We start from the raw sequence: 16,353 nt of genomic DNA, 5'->3' as shown, positions 1-16,353 counted from the left end.
AACAGCCAGAGCTAACCCAGCAGGAGGGATTGGGTTCCCCGAGGCAGAGAACCTGGCAGACGGAAACGAGAAGGAAGTACTCAGGGCTGTAATGGAACTGCGATTCCCTGCAGTGAAGGGGGGCACTAAAGGTGCCCCCAGGGAAAACCGAGACTTGCCACAAAGATGAATCCCTCAGACACCCAGGAGGGAAAGAGCACGCCGTGGGCGGAAACACACTGCGGCCTACAGCCCCCCCCCCCCCCCCTCCGCCCCTGAGCTGAGTCTGTCAAGTGCTGAGGGTTAAGGAGACATCCTGGAGTTTCCTGCCAGTCCGGTGCGCTGGGTGTGCGGGAAACACCGAGAGGGTGATGGGCAGGATCAGGCAGGCAGCGGTGGGGTGCACACAGGTAGCACATAGCGCAGCTCCAGAGTTGGGCCCTCTAGGCTGGTTTTGGCATCAAGGTGAAAGGAAAACTCGCTGCCAACGGGAGTGGCCCGTCTTGTGTGCCAGAGTTGACCGTTCCCGTTTAAAATGGAAACTCAGAGTACGAGACCTAAAGGAAGAAGGCAGCCTCTCATGTTTTTCCTCTTTTCCCATTAGGTCATTAGAAATTTTCATGAGGAAATGCTGTCTGGACGTTCAGCAAGTCCTTCGGTTTCACTTGTTCAGTTTCACTTGTTCCTTTTCATTTTATTAAATTCAACAGAAGCAAATGCTTTTACTAACATGAAGTTGTGCGATACTCATTGTAAAACTGTCTTTCTGAAGCCATTCATGTACACGTGTCCAGGGCTGTCTGTACACAGCAATCAACAGCACCTAAAATTCCTTGCCACTTACCGTGACCCAGGCACTGTTCTCAACTCGTATCACGTACTTATTTAATCCTCCCAAAACTCCCAAACTAAGGAGTATTGTTCCCATGTCACAGGTAGGGAACACTGAGGCCGGAGCTTAGGTTTCTTGTCCAAGGTCAGGTACCAGAGTCTTTGGTGGAGCCAGGATTTGAATCCAGGCTGCTGGTCTCTGGGGTTTCCCTGCTGCTCACAAGCCACATGGGTGTTAGAAAACCCCTTTCTGGGCGTCCAGATCGTTTCTTCTTTGTACTTAAGTATTTTGAAAAGCGTGTTTTTATGAAATCAGTAAGGCGATGACTCGCAGAGGAAGCCGGACAGAAAACAGCTTGTAGGATTTGGCAGCGATTGCGCACGTGCCGTGGTGCCCGAGGGTGGGGTGTGATGGCCACTTTCTTCCCTTCTCCGCTTCTGTGCTCCTGCTGCTCCACGCAGTGGTTGTGCGCCACGGTGTCGGGTCTCCTGTGTGCCTGCAGTGTTGGGGTTGCAGGGTAAGGAGGAGCCTCCGCACCCCCCCCCAAGAAATGGGCACTTGGAGTCTGATTGCTGCACGTCCAGAAGACGTGTGTAAGTTTGCTAAACTTTCTGATCATAATCTTGGCTCTTTTCGTCTCTTAACCCCGCTGACTCTCCCTGTTGACTCGTGTTAAGCCTGCAGAGCTGTGCACTGCGACAACGGGACCGTGTGGCCCCAGAGTGGGGCCCCCGTGAGGGCAGGGGCCTGCGCAGTCACACTGTATATTGCATGTGGCTGGTCTGTTTCATTTCAGGAGCCTCGGGGTCTGCTCAGAGGAAGACGAAAGGTGGCAAAGTCAGTCCTACTCACTTGCACGCAAGCCAGACTGGTTGGTTGTGTGGGAACCTTGTGGTACCCGGTGGTGGAGGTCTGCCAGGACCCACTCCAGCAGCCGGGATGCCGTGTGTTCAGGTCCAGTTATTGCAGGTAAGACCCAATGAGCCAGGAGGACACTGGCCGGGCGGCAGCCGGGGGCCAGGCTTCAGGCTGCATCTCCCTGGGCCTGCAGCTGTCCAGTGCTCCTTCCTCTCAGGAACTGAGAGACTTCTAACCGCCTCTCGACTTCTAACCATCCCAAGCACTGGATGATCGCTCTGTCACCCCAGCTCCTCCTGTCCTCCTGTCCTGTCTCTCTGTACTTGTCCGAGCTTTCATCCTTACGAGGATCGACGCTTCAGTGTCTGAACTGCCCCCGTGCGGTCTGCGTGCCACACCTCACTTGGAGTTCTGTGAAGTGGGGGTGCCATGCCCCACTCCTGCCTGAGGCCTCCTAGCAGCCGTAAGGGCTGCCCAAGGCTGGCCAGAGGACGCCTTGTGGTGCCTGACTCCTCACCCTCCCCTGCCTGCCCTTCCCCAGACCTCACTTGTCTTCTCAGTGGGGGGGTGGAAGGGGCTTCCTCAGGCAGCTTGGCGCCCCTGTGTGTGGGGGGTGCTCAGTGCGACAGAGGACGTAGCCTTTATGTTTAAGGTGCTTTCCCCCGGGAAAGCTGGCACCGTTGGAGAAAAGGCGCTCGTTGCAAAGGGAGGAGCTGCTGTTCAAGAGACACCCGATAGAAGGTGTGAGCTTTGAGGTGGAGAAAACTCACTTTTGATTCTCTGCCTTTCCCTCTCCAGCTAGTGTTGTCTGGGGCAAGCTACTTATGTACACCGGGCCTCAGTTTTATTGTCTAAGAAGTGGGGATGATGGTGTTGACAGTGGCACCGGCACCAGGAGTTGAGTGGCGGGGCTGTGGGCCAGGCATGCCAATGAAGCTGAAATGGTAGCCAGTGTCCCTTTTCTTACTTGCATGATTAGGGGCCTAGGAGCCTCCCCCTTGCAGGAGACCTGTGCCCTCTTATCCCTTCTCGACGGTGGGCTGGGGCAGAGGGGGGCCTTCCTGTGTAGGGTGAGGTGGCCACTGGAGAGCTGGAGGGGCTGGGAGCCTCCGCCAGAGTTGAGGAACAGCCTAGACTGAGGGGCAGTATTGAGTTGGGGGGAGCTCCAGGGAAAGGGCCTGGGAGCGGGGGACAGCCAGATGGCAGGTGGTATGGGTCTCCAGCTGGGAGCAAGATGAGAGGCTGAGGATCAGGAGGAAGGGCAGGCAGCCCCCTGCCCAGTTCCAGTTACTGCTGGGTCCTCAGGCCTCACGTGGCTCCCCGTGTTGCCCTGCCTGGAATCCGGGGTGGGTGGGTGTAGCACATTGACGGGGACTCCCCAGGTCAAGGCGAGGAATGTTGCCATGGCTGGTAAATGAAACACGTACTGTTGCCTCCCCAGGACGACCCCTCAGGTGAAGCCGTCTCACCATTGGTTCTCAGCCCGCAGCCTTCCGCCTTCCACCCCCTGTTGGCTGTCGATTTGCCTGTCTATGTCCTCCAGGTGTGGATGCCTTACAACTCTTTGGCTTTGTTAGTAAGACTGTCAGAAGCTTCTGGCTTTCTGAGGCTTGTTTTACTGAGGTGGGGGTTGAATGGAGACCCGTTGGGTTCATTGCCAGGATCTTTTGCGGCTTTCTGCAAAGATGGGTGAATGACCAAGAAATAAAAGGCTGGTAAGAAAGATCAGATTTGTTCACCATTGTAGCTCCTACTTGTAATGTGAAATTGAATATACTCCTCAAGTATTTTATATTTAGAAATTCTAGTCACTTTTTCTGGGAAACAGGCTGGCCAGTTTTTAACCTGTGGGAAAATAGACCCAGAAAAATTAGTTTGCTTAAGTAAGTGGATAAGCCAGTGGGTATAGGCGGCAATAGGTAATTTAGATTTGGCTATACAATAGTGAGAGTATGTAGCTAATCGAACTTCTAACAATTCAGTTTAAATACATGTTTTTAAAATCCACATACACAGTAATTTTAGTTTTCTTGTATTCAAATTGGGCTGTTGAGCATTTTCCTCAATACCAAAAATAACTATTGAGTCAAGTGCTGGTATACAGAGGAGCGGTGGGGCCCCAGACTGTCCTTGGAACGTAGTTTGGGAACTTATATTCAGAAAACCTCACAGATGTCAACTCCATTCTGTCTGGTATTCCCACTCATTAGCTGGTTCTTAAAGAAGCCTGGTAGTGTACAAATAACTAGCCAGAAGATGTTCACCATCGCCTTGAATCTAATGCTGTGGGAATATTCTTCAGGCAGGAGGGGGTGGGTTAGGTGGGTGATGGTGTGGCCGGGAGGCCAGAGTCCTGGGCGGCCAGTGATGATGCATGGGGGCAGTTGGGAACTAGGAAGGGTGCGACCCACATACAAAATGGGGAAAAGGGCTATGAGATAAACAAGGACAGTCACATTTATGAGCAAACCTGCAACACAGTATTATTAAGTTCACTTTTCTTTTTTTGTTTATACTAAAATTCCTTTCTTCGAAGAATATATAATAAGGGGAAAGCAAGACTCGAGAACAGGGAGAGGTGCCCTACTGGCCGGCCCGTGGGTTATGCTGCTGGTTGTGTGTGGCTGCAGGGCTGCGTCCGGGAGGTGGTCCCGCACCTCCCCCCGCCCCCAGCCCTGCCCCGTCCCTCACTGCTCTGCTTGGTTTTTTCAGGAGGTGCTTCCTACAGCTGGAGGGGACGCCGAGCCTGAGGATGTGCAGTGTGCAGGGAGCACCATCAATCTGCAGGACCTACAGTGACAGCAGCCCTCTGCCTGGGGACCCGAGGGTGATGCCTCCGGTCCGTGTCCCCCAGGACTCCCATTACGTGCTCTTGCAGGCCTGAGTGAGCCCCCACGTGGTTTCTGCTCAGGAGGCTAGCCGAGTGCTTTGGAGACTTTGGGCACATTTCTCAAAAATAGCTTCCTTACATTTTATCAGGAACCGGTTTGGGGCTGTATTAGCTGAAATTGCCTTATCTGAGCAAAGTGCTTCGTGAGGCAAGGATTGCCTTCAGGGGCAAAAGCACATGCCTTTTCTGTACTTGGCTGTGCACGGACAGCCTTTGTCCAATTTGATCTAAACTGTGGAGCACCTGCTGCATTAAGAAAATAGACTTCTGCAGGCAGTCGGGTGGGGTACAGATTCCCTAGTCAAGTACGACTGTATCCGTAGTAAATCTAAGTGGGGTCTTTCAGCTTCTGTGTTTTAGCATTTGGCCTGAGACAGACCTAGAAACCGTTTTCCCTTTCTCAGCTAACAGGCTGTTTCCCACCCCCTTGGGTGTTTGTAATTGGGTTGGTTTTGTCACCCTCTGGGGCAGAAGCGGCCCTGTTGTCCCAGCGAAGCCAAATTCAGATCCACGTTTTGGCAGGACCAAGCAGGTGGCTGGCATGAGAAGAAAATGATGGGGGTGAAGTGGAGCATCTGGGGTCCTGTTAGTGAGGCCTCTGCATAGAGCAGATTTGAAGCTCCCGATTCGGGAATGTTAGAGTTAAAACTTCAAAGGTAATTTTTCCGAACTCTGGATTTGGCTATTAATGTTTAACGATAATTCATCCGCAGCTTCTAAAGTCATGTCCTGAGTCCTACACGTCACATGTAGGACAGGGACAGTGGCGTGTGTGTTTGTTGCTGAGGCCGCACATGTGCATCTACTGTGTCACCGTACGTTTCTACGGAGTACGGTCTGTCTGGCCGGAGAAGGCGAGCTGATAACCTTGCACATATTTATTTGTTTGTTAGCGGGACTGGACACAGGGTCACTCAGAAATGCTGGTTTTCTGCCTTGTGCCTTTGGAAGTGCATGTTTGTTCAGATGCTGTTTGGGTTGTTGGACTTGGAATTGTCCAAACTCTGTTTTGTGTTTCTTCATTACTTGAGTTTCTGGACTTGGGCTTTTGAGAATCACCCCAGCATTTGATTATGAGTCCTCTCTCTGTCCTGCTCTGAGGTGCTGTCTGTCCAGGCTGCTGCTCCCTCCAAAGGAACTCGGGCCCCATTTATGAATGGTCTTTACCCACAGAACTCTGTGCTGCGGCACAGACTAAAGTTTTGTGTCCATCTGGCACCTTGGCCTTCAGGTCGCCCAGAAGCCCCTTCTCTCTACGAGGAGCCAGCCCGCCTGCCAGGGTGGCCTTGGGGGCAAAGTGGCCTATTGATCACACTGTGCTGTCCTTCTGATGGGAGGAGGGGGCAGCCCATAGGAATGTTCTCTCAGGGGTGTGTCGCTGGGCCTTTCCCCGGAACGTCCCCCTGTGAATGTCCACCACTGTGAAGTGATTGGTACTGGCCATCAGTTTTCTGGGCACTAGGTTCCCTGGTGGCAACGGGCCCAATTTCTAGTACAAATGAATAAAAGTTTTTGTATAATCACGCACTGGAGATGTCCCCTGGCTTCATTCACAGAACTGTGTGCATAGCGTCGAGGTCCTGTTTTTCCTTCAGTCAGGAGTAATAACCCTTTTGTCTGCTCAGCCCACTGCCTCCTTTTCTTGTCCCTGCATTGGGGCTAGTCCCCCATCACACCTCTGCGTGGAACTGGCCCTTGTTTCTCAAAGCAGCCACCTCGGATGAGGGCAGCAGGGGCTCCTTCCCTCGAGCATTTGTTCAGGCGTCAGGGATTAAAGGGCAGGGCATGGAGGTGGAAAGCAACCTGCCTCCTGCAACAGGCCATCAAGACACCAGAGAGGGAGAGTTTATTTCACACAGGTAAGGGAACACAGCGGGAGGCCACAGGGCGGGGGGGGGCGGGGGCACAGCAATCCTGCGCCAGCCACGTCCAGCCGACTGCCCTGCCCTGCCCGGGCTTCCTGCTGCTGCCGTTGCCATGCTGTGGGCAGAGGGGCCAGCCAGCGCCAGAGGGCTAGGTGAAGAACAGCAGCTGCTCCTCCTTGTCCTTGTCCATCAGCACGTGCTCAGGCTCCACCTTTATTTTCAGGACTGGGAGCTGGGAGCGACACACCAGCCTCCTGCCTCTCTGCAGAGTAAGACCCCGTGAGCCTGCGCTCCGCGGCCTCGCTGCGCCGGAAGGTGCCACCTAGACACCCAGACACCGGGCAGCATGCCTCTCGAGGCTGCGGAGCTGAGGCCGGGGGACGCCGTGGAGGTCCCAGCCTCTGCTCAGCCTGTGGGCTCTGGGCCGGAGCTGCCCTTCAGTGCCCCGGGAGTGAGTCCAGCCCGCGTTTATGAAGCCTGTTCCCTGGGGTGCCGGCCCCTAGATGTGTGTGTGTGTGTATGTGCAGGGATGTACCTCAAAACGGATTGGGAATGCCTGGCTGAACAGAGGGAACCTACTTCCTTTGCACTGGGGATTCAGGAGGAGACCCCCCACCCCAGTGTCTGCCATCCCCACGTGACAGCGTGGAGAGTGCTACCTTTCAGAGAGTGGCCCTTCGGCCTCATCTGTCTGTTGGGGGCTGTATTCAGGCCTGGGCCTGCTTGAGGGAGCACACCTCCTGCTGCTAGGGCCAGAACCTGTTCCCTGTGGGGTGGCCAGGGAACCCCTAGTGACAGAGGATGAGCTGCAGTGATGGGGTCGTGCTGGAGTGTAGGTGGTACGGTGGGACCCTGTGGGGGCTGAGCCGGGAGGGCACAGCCAGGCCAGTCACCAGGAGTGCTTGTGCAAGAGGGCAGGCAGCCCCAGGGGAGGACTCGCAGAGGAAGCGGGTCCGGGGGTGGAGGGCAGCCCTGAGGGGTAGCGGGATCGGTGGGCCAGGACCAGGAGACCCTGCTCTACCCCCGCCTTGCTCTGATGGCTCCGTCTTTCCCCCAGGGTCTCAGCAGTAGCTTCTGCAAACGGTGCCAGCCAGGCCCTCAGCCCCTCCCGGCCTCAACCGTGCCTGCCGGTGGGGCCCCTTCCCCAGCAGTGACTCCCCAGGGCCATCATGCCCACCTTCTTCTTGATCTCCGCCTGGGCCCGAGCCTGGGCCCGCTGCAGACGCTCCTCCTGCAGCTGCTTCTGCATCAGCACCTTCTCTTCTCGGAGTCTGGGTACGGGGGGCAGCACAGGACACATCAAAAGACGGGAGGAGCCTGGGAAGGCTGCCAGCTTCCCTTCCTAGCTCCTTGATGCAGCCTTCAGTCAGGCCATGGCCCTCCCTCTGAGAGAACTCCCTACTCCTCTTCACCCTTCCCTGCCAGGCCAGGTTGGCTGCTGCCCCTGCTTTTTGGAGGTCGCAGCTCTGGTCCATCGGCTCCTACCCCTTGGAGGCCCACGTTCCTCGGTCCCCCTCCCTGGTCACTGGTCCACCTCTGTGTGTGCCTCTCTGCTCATCAGACTTTTGCCCGGTGCCTGCTTCTACCAGGGTATGGGACAGGGGACACAGAGGAAGAGCCCCTTTGCTTGTGGGAGAGGCAGATGGCTCTTTGCAGGTGGCCGTGTCTCAGGGCCCTGCACAGGAGTGAATGAAGCAGGCAGCCCCCCTGGCCAGTGGAGCCACTGGGTCTGTGGGGAGCTCCCTGGGCCTCCCCCTGGAGGATGGGTCCATGCTACCCATGACTGCTAAGTGTTCCTGCCTGCCTCTGCCCCTAAACCGGCCTTCTTCAGCTTCTTCCTGAGTCTGCACCTTCCCTCCCCTGGGTTCTGGCAATGCCAATCTCTCCCTCTCCGATCCAGCAGGGAAAATGGCCAATGCTGCCCCTTGTCCTCAGGGCAAGGCCATGCTGTCCACACCCTCACTTTGTCTCCTGGGCTCCCTGAGTCCACATCATCTCCCACTCCAGGAGAGGGCCTTCCCTCACTGGGCTGAGTTTGATGCCCCCTCTGGAAGACCCCCTGGCTTCGTCTTTGGGGTCAGAGCATCAGGGTCCACTCTCCCTGGTTCGGGAGCTCTCAGAGGACAGGCCAGCCCGGAGCAGGGGCAGGGGTGTGGAGGGCATCCTCGCCCTCAGGGCCCTCCCTACTTCGCGAGGCGGCCCGGTGGGGCAGGGGCCTGGGCTCTCACCTCATGCGGCGTTCCTTCTCCTTGGCCTTCTCAGCCTGCTCGATCTTGACCTGGGGTACATGCTCTAGGTGTTCGAGCAGCTCGTTCAGGTAGTGCTCGATGATGGTGAGCATCTGCACAGTGCCCAGGTTGGACTCCTGCTGGGTGCCGATGCAGTGCCGGTACACGTCCAGCACCTTGCGGTTCAGGCTTTCCAGAAGCTTGTCCTGCAAGGCAGGCAGGCCCGCAGAGGGGTTGTGTGGGCCTCTGTGCACCCCCAGTGCACAGCCTGCCAGACCCAGGGCCCCTTGCTGAGACACGGCTGGCCTCCCTGAGCTCTGCCCGGCACACTCAGGATCCCTGGGAGAAACAGCTTGGACACTTGGATTTTTCTAGGCCACAGCTGCCTGACCCCCTTTGCCCTCCTGTGGTCAGCCGGGTCCAGGCTTCCAGCCCCCACGCTGGGACTCACACCTGTGCCTCGGCCTCTACCCCAGCTGCCTTGCTGTGCACGTGGCCTAGTCCCCTCCTCCAGGGAGCCTTCCTGTTCCACCCTTGGACTGACCTCGGCTCTCCACTGGACACTGTCCTGTGAGTTACTTTGTGTGTGGCCTGGGGCAGATGAACCCCTCCCTCTGAGCCCGCTCTGACATTCAGAAACATAACATCCCCTGCCACATGGATTGGGCGTGAGGATTAAGTGAGGAACAGCCGACAGAAAGGCTCAGGCCGGCAGCCAGTGAGTCTGTCTGGCAGGAGGCCGGTGGCACTGGCCTAGCTTGTCGTGGCATCCTCTCCTTGGCCTGGTGCTGGCACACAGTAGGTGCTCATCAGTAATTTGAATGAAGGAAGGAATTTGAATTAGGAAGCTGGGGCCATGCCCGTGACCCCAGCTGCACTGTCAGGAAGGTCGTGCCACTGCCCGGCACATTCCTGGCCCTCTGTGCCCTCAGAAGACTCTCACTCTTTCAGCCTGGCCTGGGGACATGCCTTCTTCCTCCTGGCAGGCTCGCCTTCTGGACACTTGGTGTGGAAGAAGCAGACGTATTTGTTGAATGGAAGGACAAAGGAATGGAGGAGGTGTGCTGGAGGCAGCTGAGCAGCCAAGGGGCATAAGTACATGGGGTGGCTCCAGTTTGGGGACCAAGGGCCTTCTCCAGCCGGTGCCCCTCAGTCAGGCCTACAGAGCCTGGAAAGTGGCGAGGGGCGTGGCTGCCCCAGAACATTGCAGTGTCTCAGGACTGGCTTTGAGTGCTGGGCACTGGGTGCTCCCAGGGGTGCTCTTGAAGGGACTGGGCCCCAGGCCTGTGGTCGCCCACACTCCCTCCACACCCGCTGACCGCTGACCGGGGACCTACCTCCTGAGCGCCCTTGTACTCGCCAAAGTGGAACACTCGAGCTTTGAGCTGCAGCTCGGCCACTGTCTCCTCTTCCTTGGCGATGGACGTCATCAGCGTGTTGACCCACTGCTTCAGCTGGTTGACTTCCCTGTCCCTGGATAGGGGACCAGCAGGGCCCCGCCCACTCAGCGCAGCTCTGGGCACTTCACCTCTCAGAGCCCGACCGCCCTGCCACTGTCCTGAGGGCTTAGGGGCCATGACTGTGAAGTGTCTGCGTGGCCCTGGGGTCAGAGATGCTGCCGAGATGCAGGGGTAAGATTTAAGGTCTTTAGGGGTGCCTGGGTGGCTCAGTTGGTTATGCGCTGGACTTTGGCTCAGGTTATGATCTCACGGTTCGGGGGTTCAAGCCCCCCATTGGGCTCTGTGCTGACAGTCGGGAGCCTGGAGCCTTTTCAGATTCTGTGTGTGTATCTCTCTCTGCCCCTCCCCCATTCGCACTCTGTCTCTGTCTCTCTCTGTCTCAAAAGTAAATAAACATTAAAAAAATTAAAAAGATTTAAGATCTTTAACGATCAACACTACAAAATAAAGTAACAGCTTTATTGAGGTATAATTCACATACCTAGAAAATTCTTTTTTAAATGCTTATTTTGAGAGCATGCGCACAGGTGGGGGAGGGAGACAGAGGGAGAAGAGAGAACCCCAAGCAGACTCCACGCTCAGCACAGAGCCCGACATGGGGCTTGCTCTCACGAACCAGGAGATCATTACCTGAGCCAAAATCAAGAGTCAGATGCTTAACCGACTGAGCCACTCAGGCACTTCTTTTAAAATGTTCAATTCGGTAGTTGTCAGATTTGCAACTATCGTCATCATCTCATTTTAGAACATTTTCATCACCCGGAGAAACCCAGTCCCCATTAGCAGTCACTCCTTGTTGTCCACTCCTCCTCCCCCCCCACCGCGTGTCTCTCCTGGACGTGCCGTAAACCTGGAGCCATACATCAGGGGTCTTTGTGTCTGGCTCCTTCATTCAGCAGAATGTTTTCAAAGTGTGGCGTGTGCCAGAACTCTGTTCTTTGTTATGATTGCGTGACCGTCCCCTATATGGATGGACCACACTGTGTTGAAATAGACATTTGGGGGGGGGGGGTCCTACCTTTTGACTCCTGGGAATTATGCTGCTGTGAACACTCACACATTTTTGTGAGGACTTGTTTTCAATTCTCTGGGGCATATATTTAGGAATAGAATTCCAACAATCAAATTTTAAGTGAGATAATAAAGAATAATAAGTAAAGATCTTTCACAGTCATGGCAGACACCGACCATCATGTGTTGGCTGACAGAGGTCTACCCATTGTGGTCAGCTGCATGCAGGTCCCAGTTAGAGCACATGGACACCGGGCCACTCCCAGCAGTGCCTGGGAGGCCCAGAGGGACCCTGCCACCCCCATGATGATTCTGTGGCTGTCTCCCCATTTGTTGATAGGACCCACGGACATTTTCTCAACTCTAAGCAAACAAAGCATCATGGGCTGCTGGCCCTTTGCCTGCTGCGGATCCCACGGCCTGTCACATGCACCAGCACAGGGGTGCAGGCTACACTCCCCTGGCTATGGGGTTGAGTGCCGAGGCCAGGAGCTTGTGAGTGTGAGGGCGGTTGAGCTAGTCCGGCCAGACGGACCAGCTGGTGGGTGGCCAGAGAGACTACATGCAGCTCATCCCCATCCACCCACCCAGGTGCTGGTGGGTCTCATGCAGGTCACCTGGGATGACAGCATAAAGCACCTCCTGGGTGTCAGGCCCTATTTCCCTCCAACCCAGAGTGCCCATCGTAGGGATGAGTGCATTTGGGGTCAGTGGTACTCCTCCCAAAGGACACGTGACTGCATTCAGTTTTAACCTTTTTTTTTTTTTTTCTTAAATACTTCCTTCACTGTCATTGCCTTAACTGCTAAGTATGATCCTACAGCTGGTACAGTGCTATTTTGCCTTTGCTCTGCGGACATGGTGGTAGGGTTTTCGTTGTTGTTCTATTTCTTATCAGGGTAACTGGCATAAAAAGATATCTTTTCCCAAATAGTTCTCTTGAAATGTAACACTGTTGGGTCACAATCTTTTCTCGGTGAAATCCCACCAACTGACAGGAATGCAGAGGCATAAGGGACCCACTGCTCAGCAGCGGGCCTCAGACCAGTGTGCACGTCACTTGAGTGTTTGTCAGAAGTGCTGATTTTAGGAGCCATTCCAGAGTCTAAAGAGCACTTCACTGTTGGAAGAGTGACCTGGTTTCTTCAACAACTGAACTGCAGGGGGACAAGATGGAAAGGGAACCTATAGATCAAAAGGGATTTAACCAACTGCAGAGTATGATCTTATTTGGATTCTAATTCAAACCAAGTTTAAAAACTCCAACCATTTATGGATCATGGATATTCAGTATTAAGGATTACTGTTTTGTTTTTGTTTTTTTTAGATGTGACGATGGTACTGTGGTTACGATAAAGAGCCCATATCTTTTGAGGGAGATCTACTGGAGTACTTACAGATGAAATGATACGTGCCTGGAATTTGGAATAATATGGGAGGCGGAGAAGTCAGTGGGGTCTAGGGAAAAGGAGATCGGCTATGAGGTGATCAGTATTGAAGCTGGTGATGGGCCCTTGGGGACTCATGATACTAGTCTCTCCATTTTTGTACATTTATATGTACGAGATTTTCTTTTTCCTTCTTTAAATTTGTTTATTTAGAGAGAGAGTCTGAGCAGGGGAGGGGCAGAGAGAGAGGAGACAGAGGATCCCCTACAGGCTCTGTGCTGTCAGCACAGAGCCTGATGTAGGGCTCAAACTCATGAACTGTGAGATCATGACCTGAGCCGAGATCAAGAGTCAGACGCTCAGCTGGTTGAGACACCCAGGTGCCCCTGTATGAGATTTCCTTAGTGGTATTGGGCTGAACTGCAGAAGTTATAAAAAGTTTTTTGAAAGATAGCAAGAAAGACGATCCCTTCATAGATACCTGGGGACATATAGCTAGAAAGTTCACTCCACTGATATTAAAAAAAGAAAAAAAAGCAAACATCACCAAATATGAATAAGGATCATTCAAAAGAGAAAGTTACCATATTCCTGCAGAAATAGCGGCAAAAAGAACAAAAATAAAATACTTTGAAATAGAGAAAGATGGCAGAGTAGGACCATCAGGAATCTGTGTCCCCACTGGACAGCGATCGCACTGGCAGAATCTGATAAAGCCATTTTGGAACTCTGGAGACTACTAAAGCTTGCAACTTCCAGGGGAAGGCTTGGATGGTAATTGTAGTTAATTTTAGTCCAGCACAGCCTTGGGAATTAGAGTGAGCCTTTTTTTAAGGGCCCTGTTCTCCAAAATAATGGGGGATCTCTGCCCTGATCCCCGATTGGTGCTTCTGACCACAGAGGTACAGGCAAATGGGCAGGCTGCCACTGTTTTAACATTCCCTCATTGTCACAAGTCCACTTGATTTCCAGGGGATTTAAAGGACCAGTGCTGTTTTTCCTCCCTCTATTTTTTTTTGCCTTTTCCCCTTTGGAGAGCCAGAAATTAAAGACCAAGGACATGTACAAACAACAGCATATATGGGGAAAATTAGACAGTGACCATGCATGCCCAGGGAAAGTCTCAGAAAAGACTAGGTTTACACCTCAGGGTGATTCTCAACACAGAGACTGCCTACAACATTCAAATAAACAAAAACGGTACACCATGGAGTAAGGAGAAAATCTGATTTCCAGAGTTACCACATTATTAGATTCAAATGTTCAGTGTTCCAACAACAAAATCAAGGCAACAAAAAGTATGGCCCATTCAGTGAGGAAAAAAAAAATAACAGAAAATTTCCTCCCAAATCCCTGATGTTAGACATACCACAAAGACTTCAAAACAACTGTCAAAAAAAGATGCTCAAAGATCTAAAAGAAGATATAGAGAAAGTCAAGAAGATGATGTGCAAATAAAATGAAAGTATCAATAAAGAGATAGGAAACATAAAAAGAAAAAAATTCTGGACCTGATAAGTAACTGAAACGAAATATTCACTAGAGGGATTCAAAGGCTGCTCTGAGCAGGGAGAAGAATCTGTGATCTTGAAGATCAGACAATGGAAACTATCAAGGCTGGGGAACAGGAAGAAAAAGATTGAAAAAAGCAAACAGAGCCTAAGGAATTAGTGGGACACCATCAAGAGAACTAATATATGCATCATGGACGTCCCAGGAGGAGAAGAGAAAAGGGGGAGGAGAGGATTTGAAGAAATGATGGATGAAAACTCTAAAATTGGATGAAAGACATGAAAGACATCGAAAAAGCCTAAGGGACTCCAATAAGAGGAAATCAGAGAGCCCCACACTGAGAGATTATTATTATTATTTTAATTTGTTATTTATTTTTGAGAGAGTGAGTAGGGGAGGGGCAGAGAGAGAGGGAGACACAGAATCCAAGTAGGCTCCAGGCTCCAAGCTGTCAGCACAGAGACCAACGTGGGGCTTCAACTCATGAACCATGAGATCATGACCTGAGCCGAGGTCAGACACTTAACCAACTGAACCAGGTGCCCCATAAATGTGGGCAATTTTAAAAGCCAGTATAAATTTTATTTATTTATTTATTTATTTATTTATTTATTTACTTACTTACTTACTTACTTACTTATTTAGAGAGGGTGGGGGAGAGGGCCACAGCGGGAGAGAGAGAATCCCAAGTAGGCTCCATGCTCAGTGCAGAGCCCAGTACAGGGCTCAATCCCAGAACCTTAAAATCATGACCTGAACCAAAATCGAGAGTCAGATGCTCAACTGACTGAGCAACCCAGGGGCCCCTAGAAGCCAGTATAAGTTAACACTGGTTTGAAACTGTACTCTTTGTTTTCCAAATGATCTAAGAGACTAATACATTTAAAGAAAACATAATTATTAGTATAAAGGTAGCATTACTATAACTGTTTGGAGTGTAACTCTGAATCTTGTTTTCTAGATAATTTAAGAGACTCTTGCATTTTAAAGAATTTTTAGTTTATGTTTTAGAGCACAGGATGTATAGAGATGTAAGTTTGTGACTTCAGCAGCAAAAAGGATGAAGATGGAACTGTAAAGGAGCAGAGGTTTTGTATGTTACTGAAGTTATGGTGGTAGAGATTCAAATTTAGGTTATTAAATGTAATCCCTGTGGTAACCACAAAGAAAATACCTATAGAATATATAAAAAGGAAATGAGAAAGGCATTTAAACATTTCACTACAAACAATCAACTAAACACAAATAAAACAGTATTGCAGGAGATGGGGGGAAAAACTATAAGGCATATAGTAAACAAAAGGTACAATGACACAAGTACCACCATTTCATCAATTACTTTAAATGTAAATGGATTAAACTCTCTAATCAAAAGACTGAGACTGGCAGAATGGAGAACACATGATTCAACTATATGTTGTCTATAAGAGACTCACTTGAGTTCCAAAGACACAAACCAGTTGAAAGAGAAAGGGCGGGAAAAGATATTCCCTGAAAATAGTAACCAACACAGAGAATGAGAGTAGCAATACTAATATCAGACATACTTTAAACCAGAAAAGTTTAAAAGAGACAAAGAAGGCATTATATATTAATAAATGTCCACTACACCAAAAAAATATAACAATTAAAAACATTTACATGCCTAATGACAGACTATCAAAACATATAAAACAAAAACTGACAGGTGGAAGGGAGAACTAGAATAGTTGGAGACCAATATCCCCCTTGCAATAGTGGAAGAACAAGCAGACAGAAGATAAGGAACAGAGGACTTAAACATTGCAATATACCAACTAGATGTAACAGACATACACAGAAAACTCTACCCAGCAAAGCAACATACACTGTCAAGTGCAAAGGGGGTATTTTTCAGGATGTCCCAAATATTAGGGCCACAAATTCAGTTTCAATAGATTTAAAAAGATAGATATCATACAAAGTATCTTTTCTGTTAAAAATCAGATGAAGTTAGAAATTGTTAACGAAAGCAAAACTGGAAAATTTCACAAAGTTGTGGAAATTAAAGAACACTTTTGTAAACAACCAGTGGATCAAAGAAGAAATCATAGGGGTTCCTGGGTGGCTCAGTCGGTTAAGCATCTGACTTTGGCTCAGATCATGATCTCGTGGTTCATGAGTTCGAGCTCCGTGTTGGGCTCTGTGCTGACAGCTTAGAGCCTGGAACCTGCTTCAGATTCTGTGTCTCCCTCTCTCTCTTCCCCTCCCCCACTCATGCTCTGTGTCTCTCAAAAATAAAAAATAAACATTAAGAAAAAAAAGAAATCATAAGGAAATTAGCCAAAAAAAAAAAAAAATAGAGATGAAGA

The 16,353-nt window shown here is 51.2% G+C and overlaps 2 protein-coding genes across 8 annotated transcripts in view; one reads left to right on the top strand and one right to left on the bottom strand.

The window, feature by feature from the left end:
• The window catches only part of ZXDC (ZXD family zinc finger C), a 38,720-nt gene extending 32,634 nt beyond the window's left edge, over window positions 1–6,086 (top strand). For all 4 annotated transcript variants that reach the window (XM_053218826.1, XM_053218825.1, XM_027049782.2 and 1 more), the window contains 3 exons: window positions 1,608–1,780; window positions 3,111–3,212; window positions 4,382–6,086. In XM_053218826.1, the coding sequence (XP_053074801.1) occupies window positions 1,608–1,780; window positions 3,111–3,212; window positions 4,382–4,468 (362 nt within the window). In that variant the 3' untranslated portion in view covers window positions 4,469–6,086. The remainder of the gene's footprint in view (window positions 1–1,607; window positions 1,781–3,110; window positions 3,213–4,381) is intronic.
• A 394-nt stretch (window positions 6,087–6,480) lies between these two features.
• CFAP100 (cilia and flagella associated protein 100) overlaps window positions 6,481–16,353 on the bottom strand; it is a 51,185-nt gene continuing 41,312 nt past the window's right edge. For 3 of the 4 annotated variants that reach the window (XM_027049789.2, XM_053218828.1, XM_053218830.1), the window contains 4 exons: window positions 9,990–10,125; window positions 8,653–8,858; window positions 7,602–7,695; window positions 6,482–6,686 (listed from right to left, as the gene is read on the bottom strand). In XM_027049789.2, the coding sequence (XP_026905590.1) occupies window positions 6,573–6,686; window positions 7,602–7,695; window positions 8,653–8,858; window positions 9,990–10,125 (550 nt within the window). In that variant the 3' untranslated portion in view covers window positions 6,482–6,572. Of the gene's footprint in view, window positions 6,687–7,601; window positions 7,696–8,652; window positions 8,859–9,989; window positions 10,126–16,353 lie in introns of all 4 variants that reach the window. The other variant, XM_053218829.1, reaches the window with a different exon arrangement.

Source organism: Acinonyx jubatus, chromosome A2 (genome assembly GCF_027475565.1).
Source record: "Acinonyx jubatus isolate Ajub_Pintada_27869175 chromosome A2, VMU_Ajub_asm_v1.0, whole genome shotgun sequence".
NCBI classification, from domain to species: Eukaryota; Metazoa; Chordata; class Mammalia; order Carnivora; family Felidae; genus Acinonyx; species Acinonyx jubatus.
The sequence above is the reverse complement of the archived record's forward strand: the minus strand, read 5'-3'. Positions and strand labels throughout refer to the sequence as shown.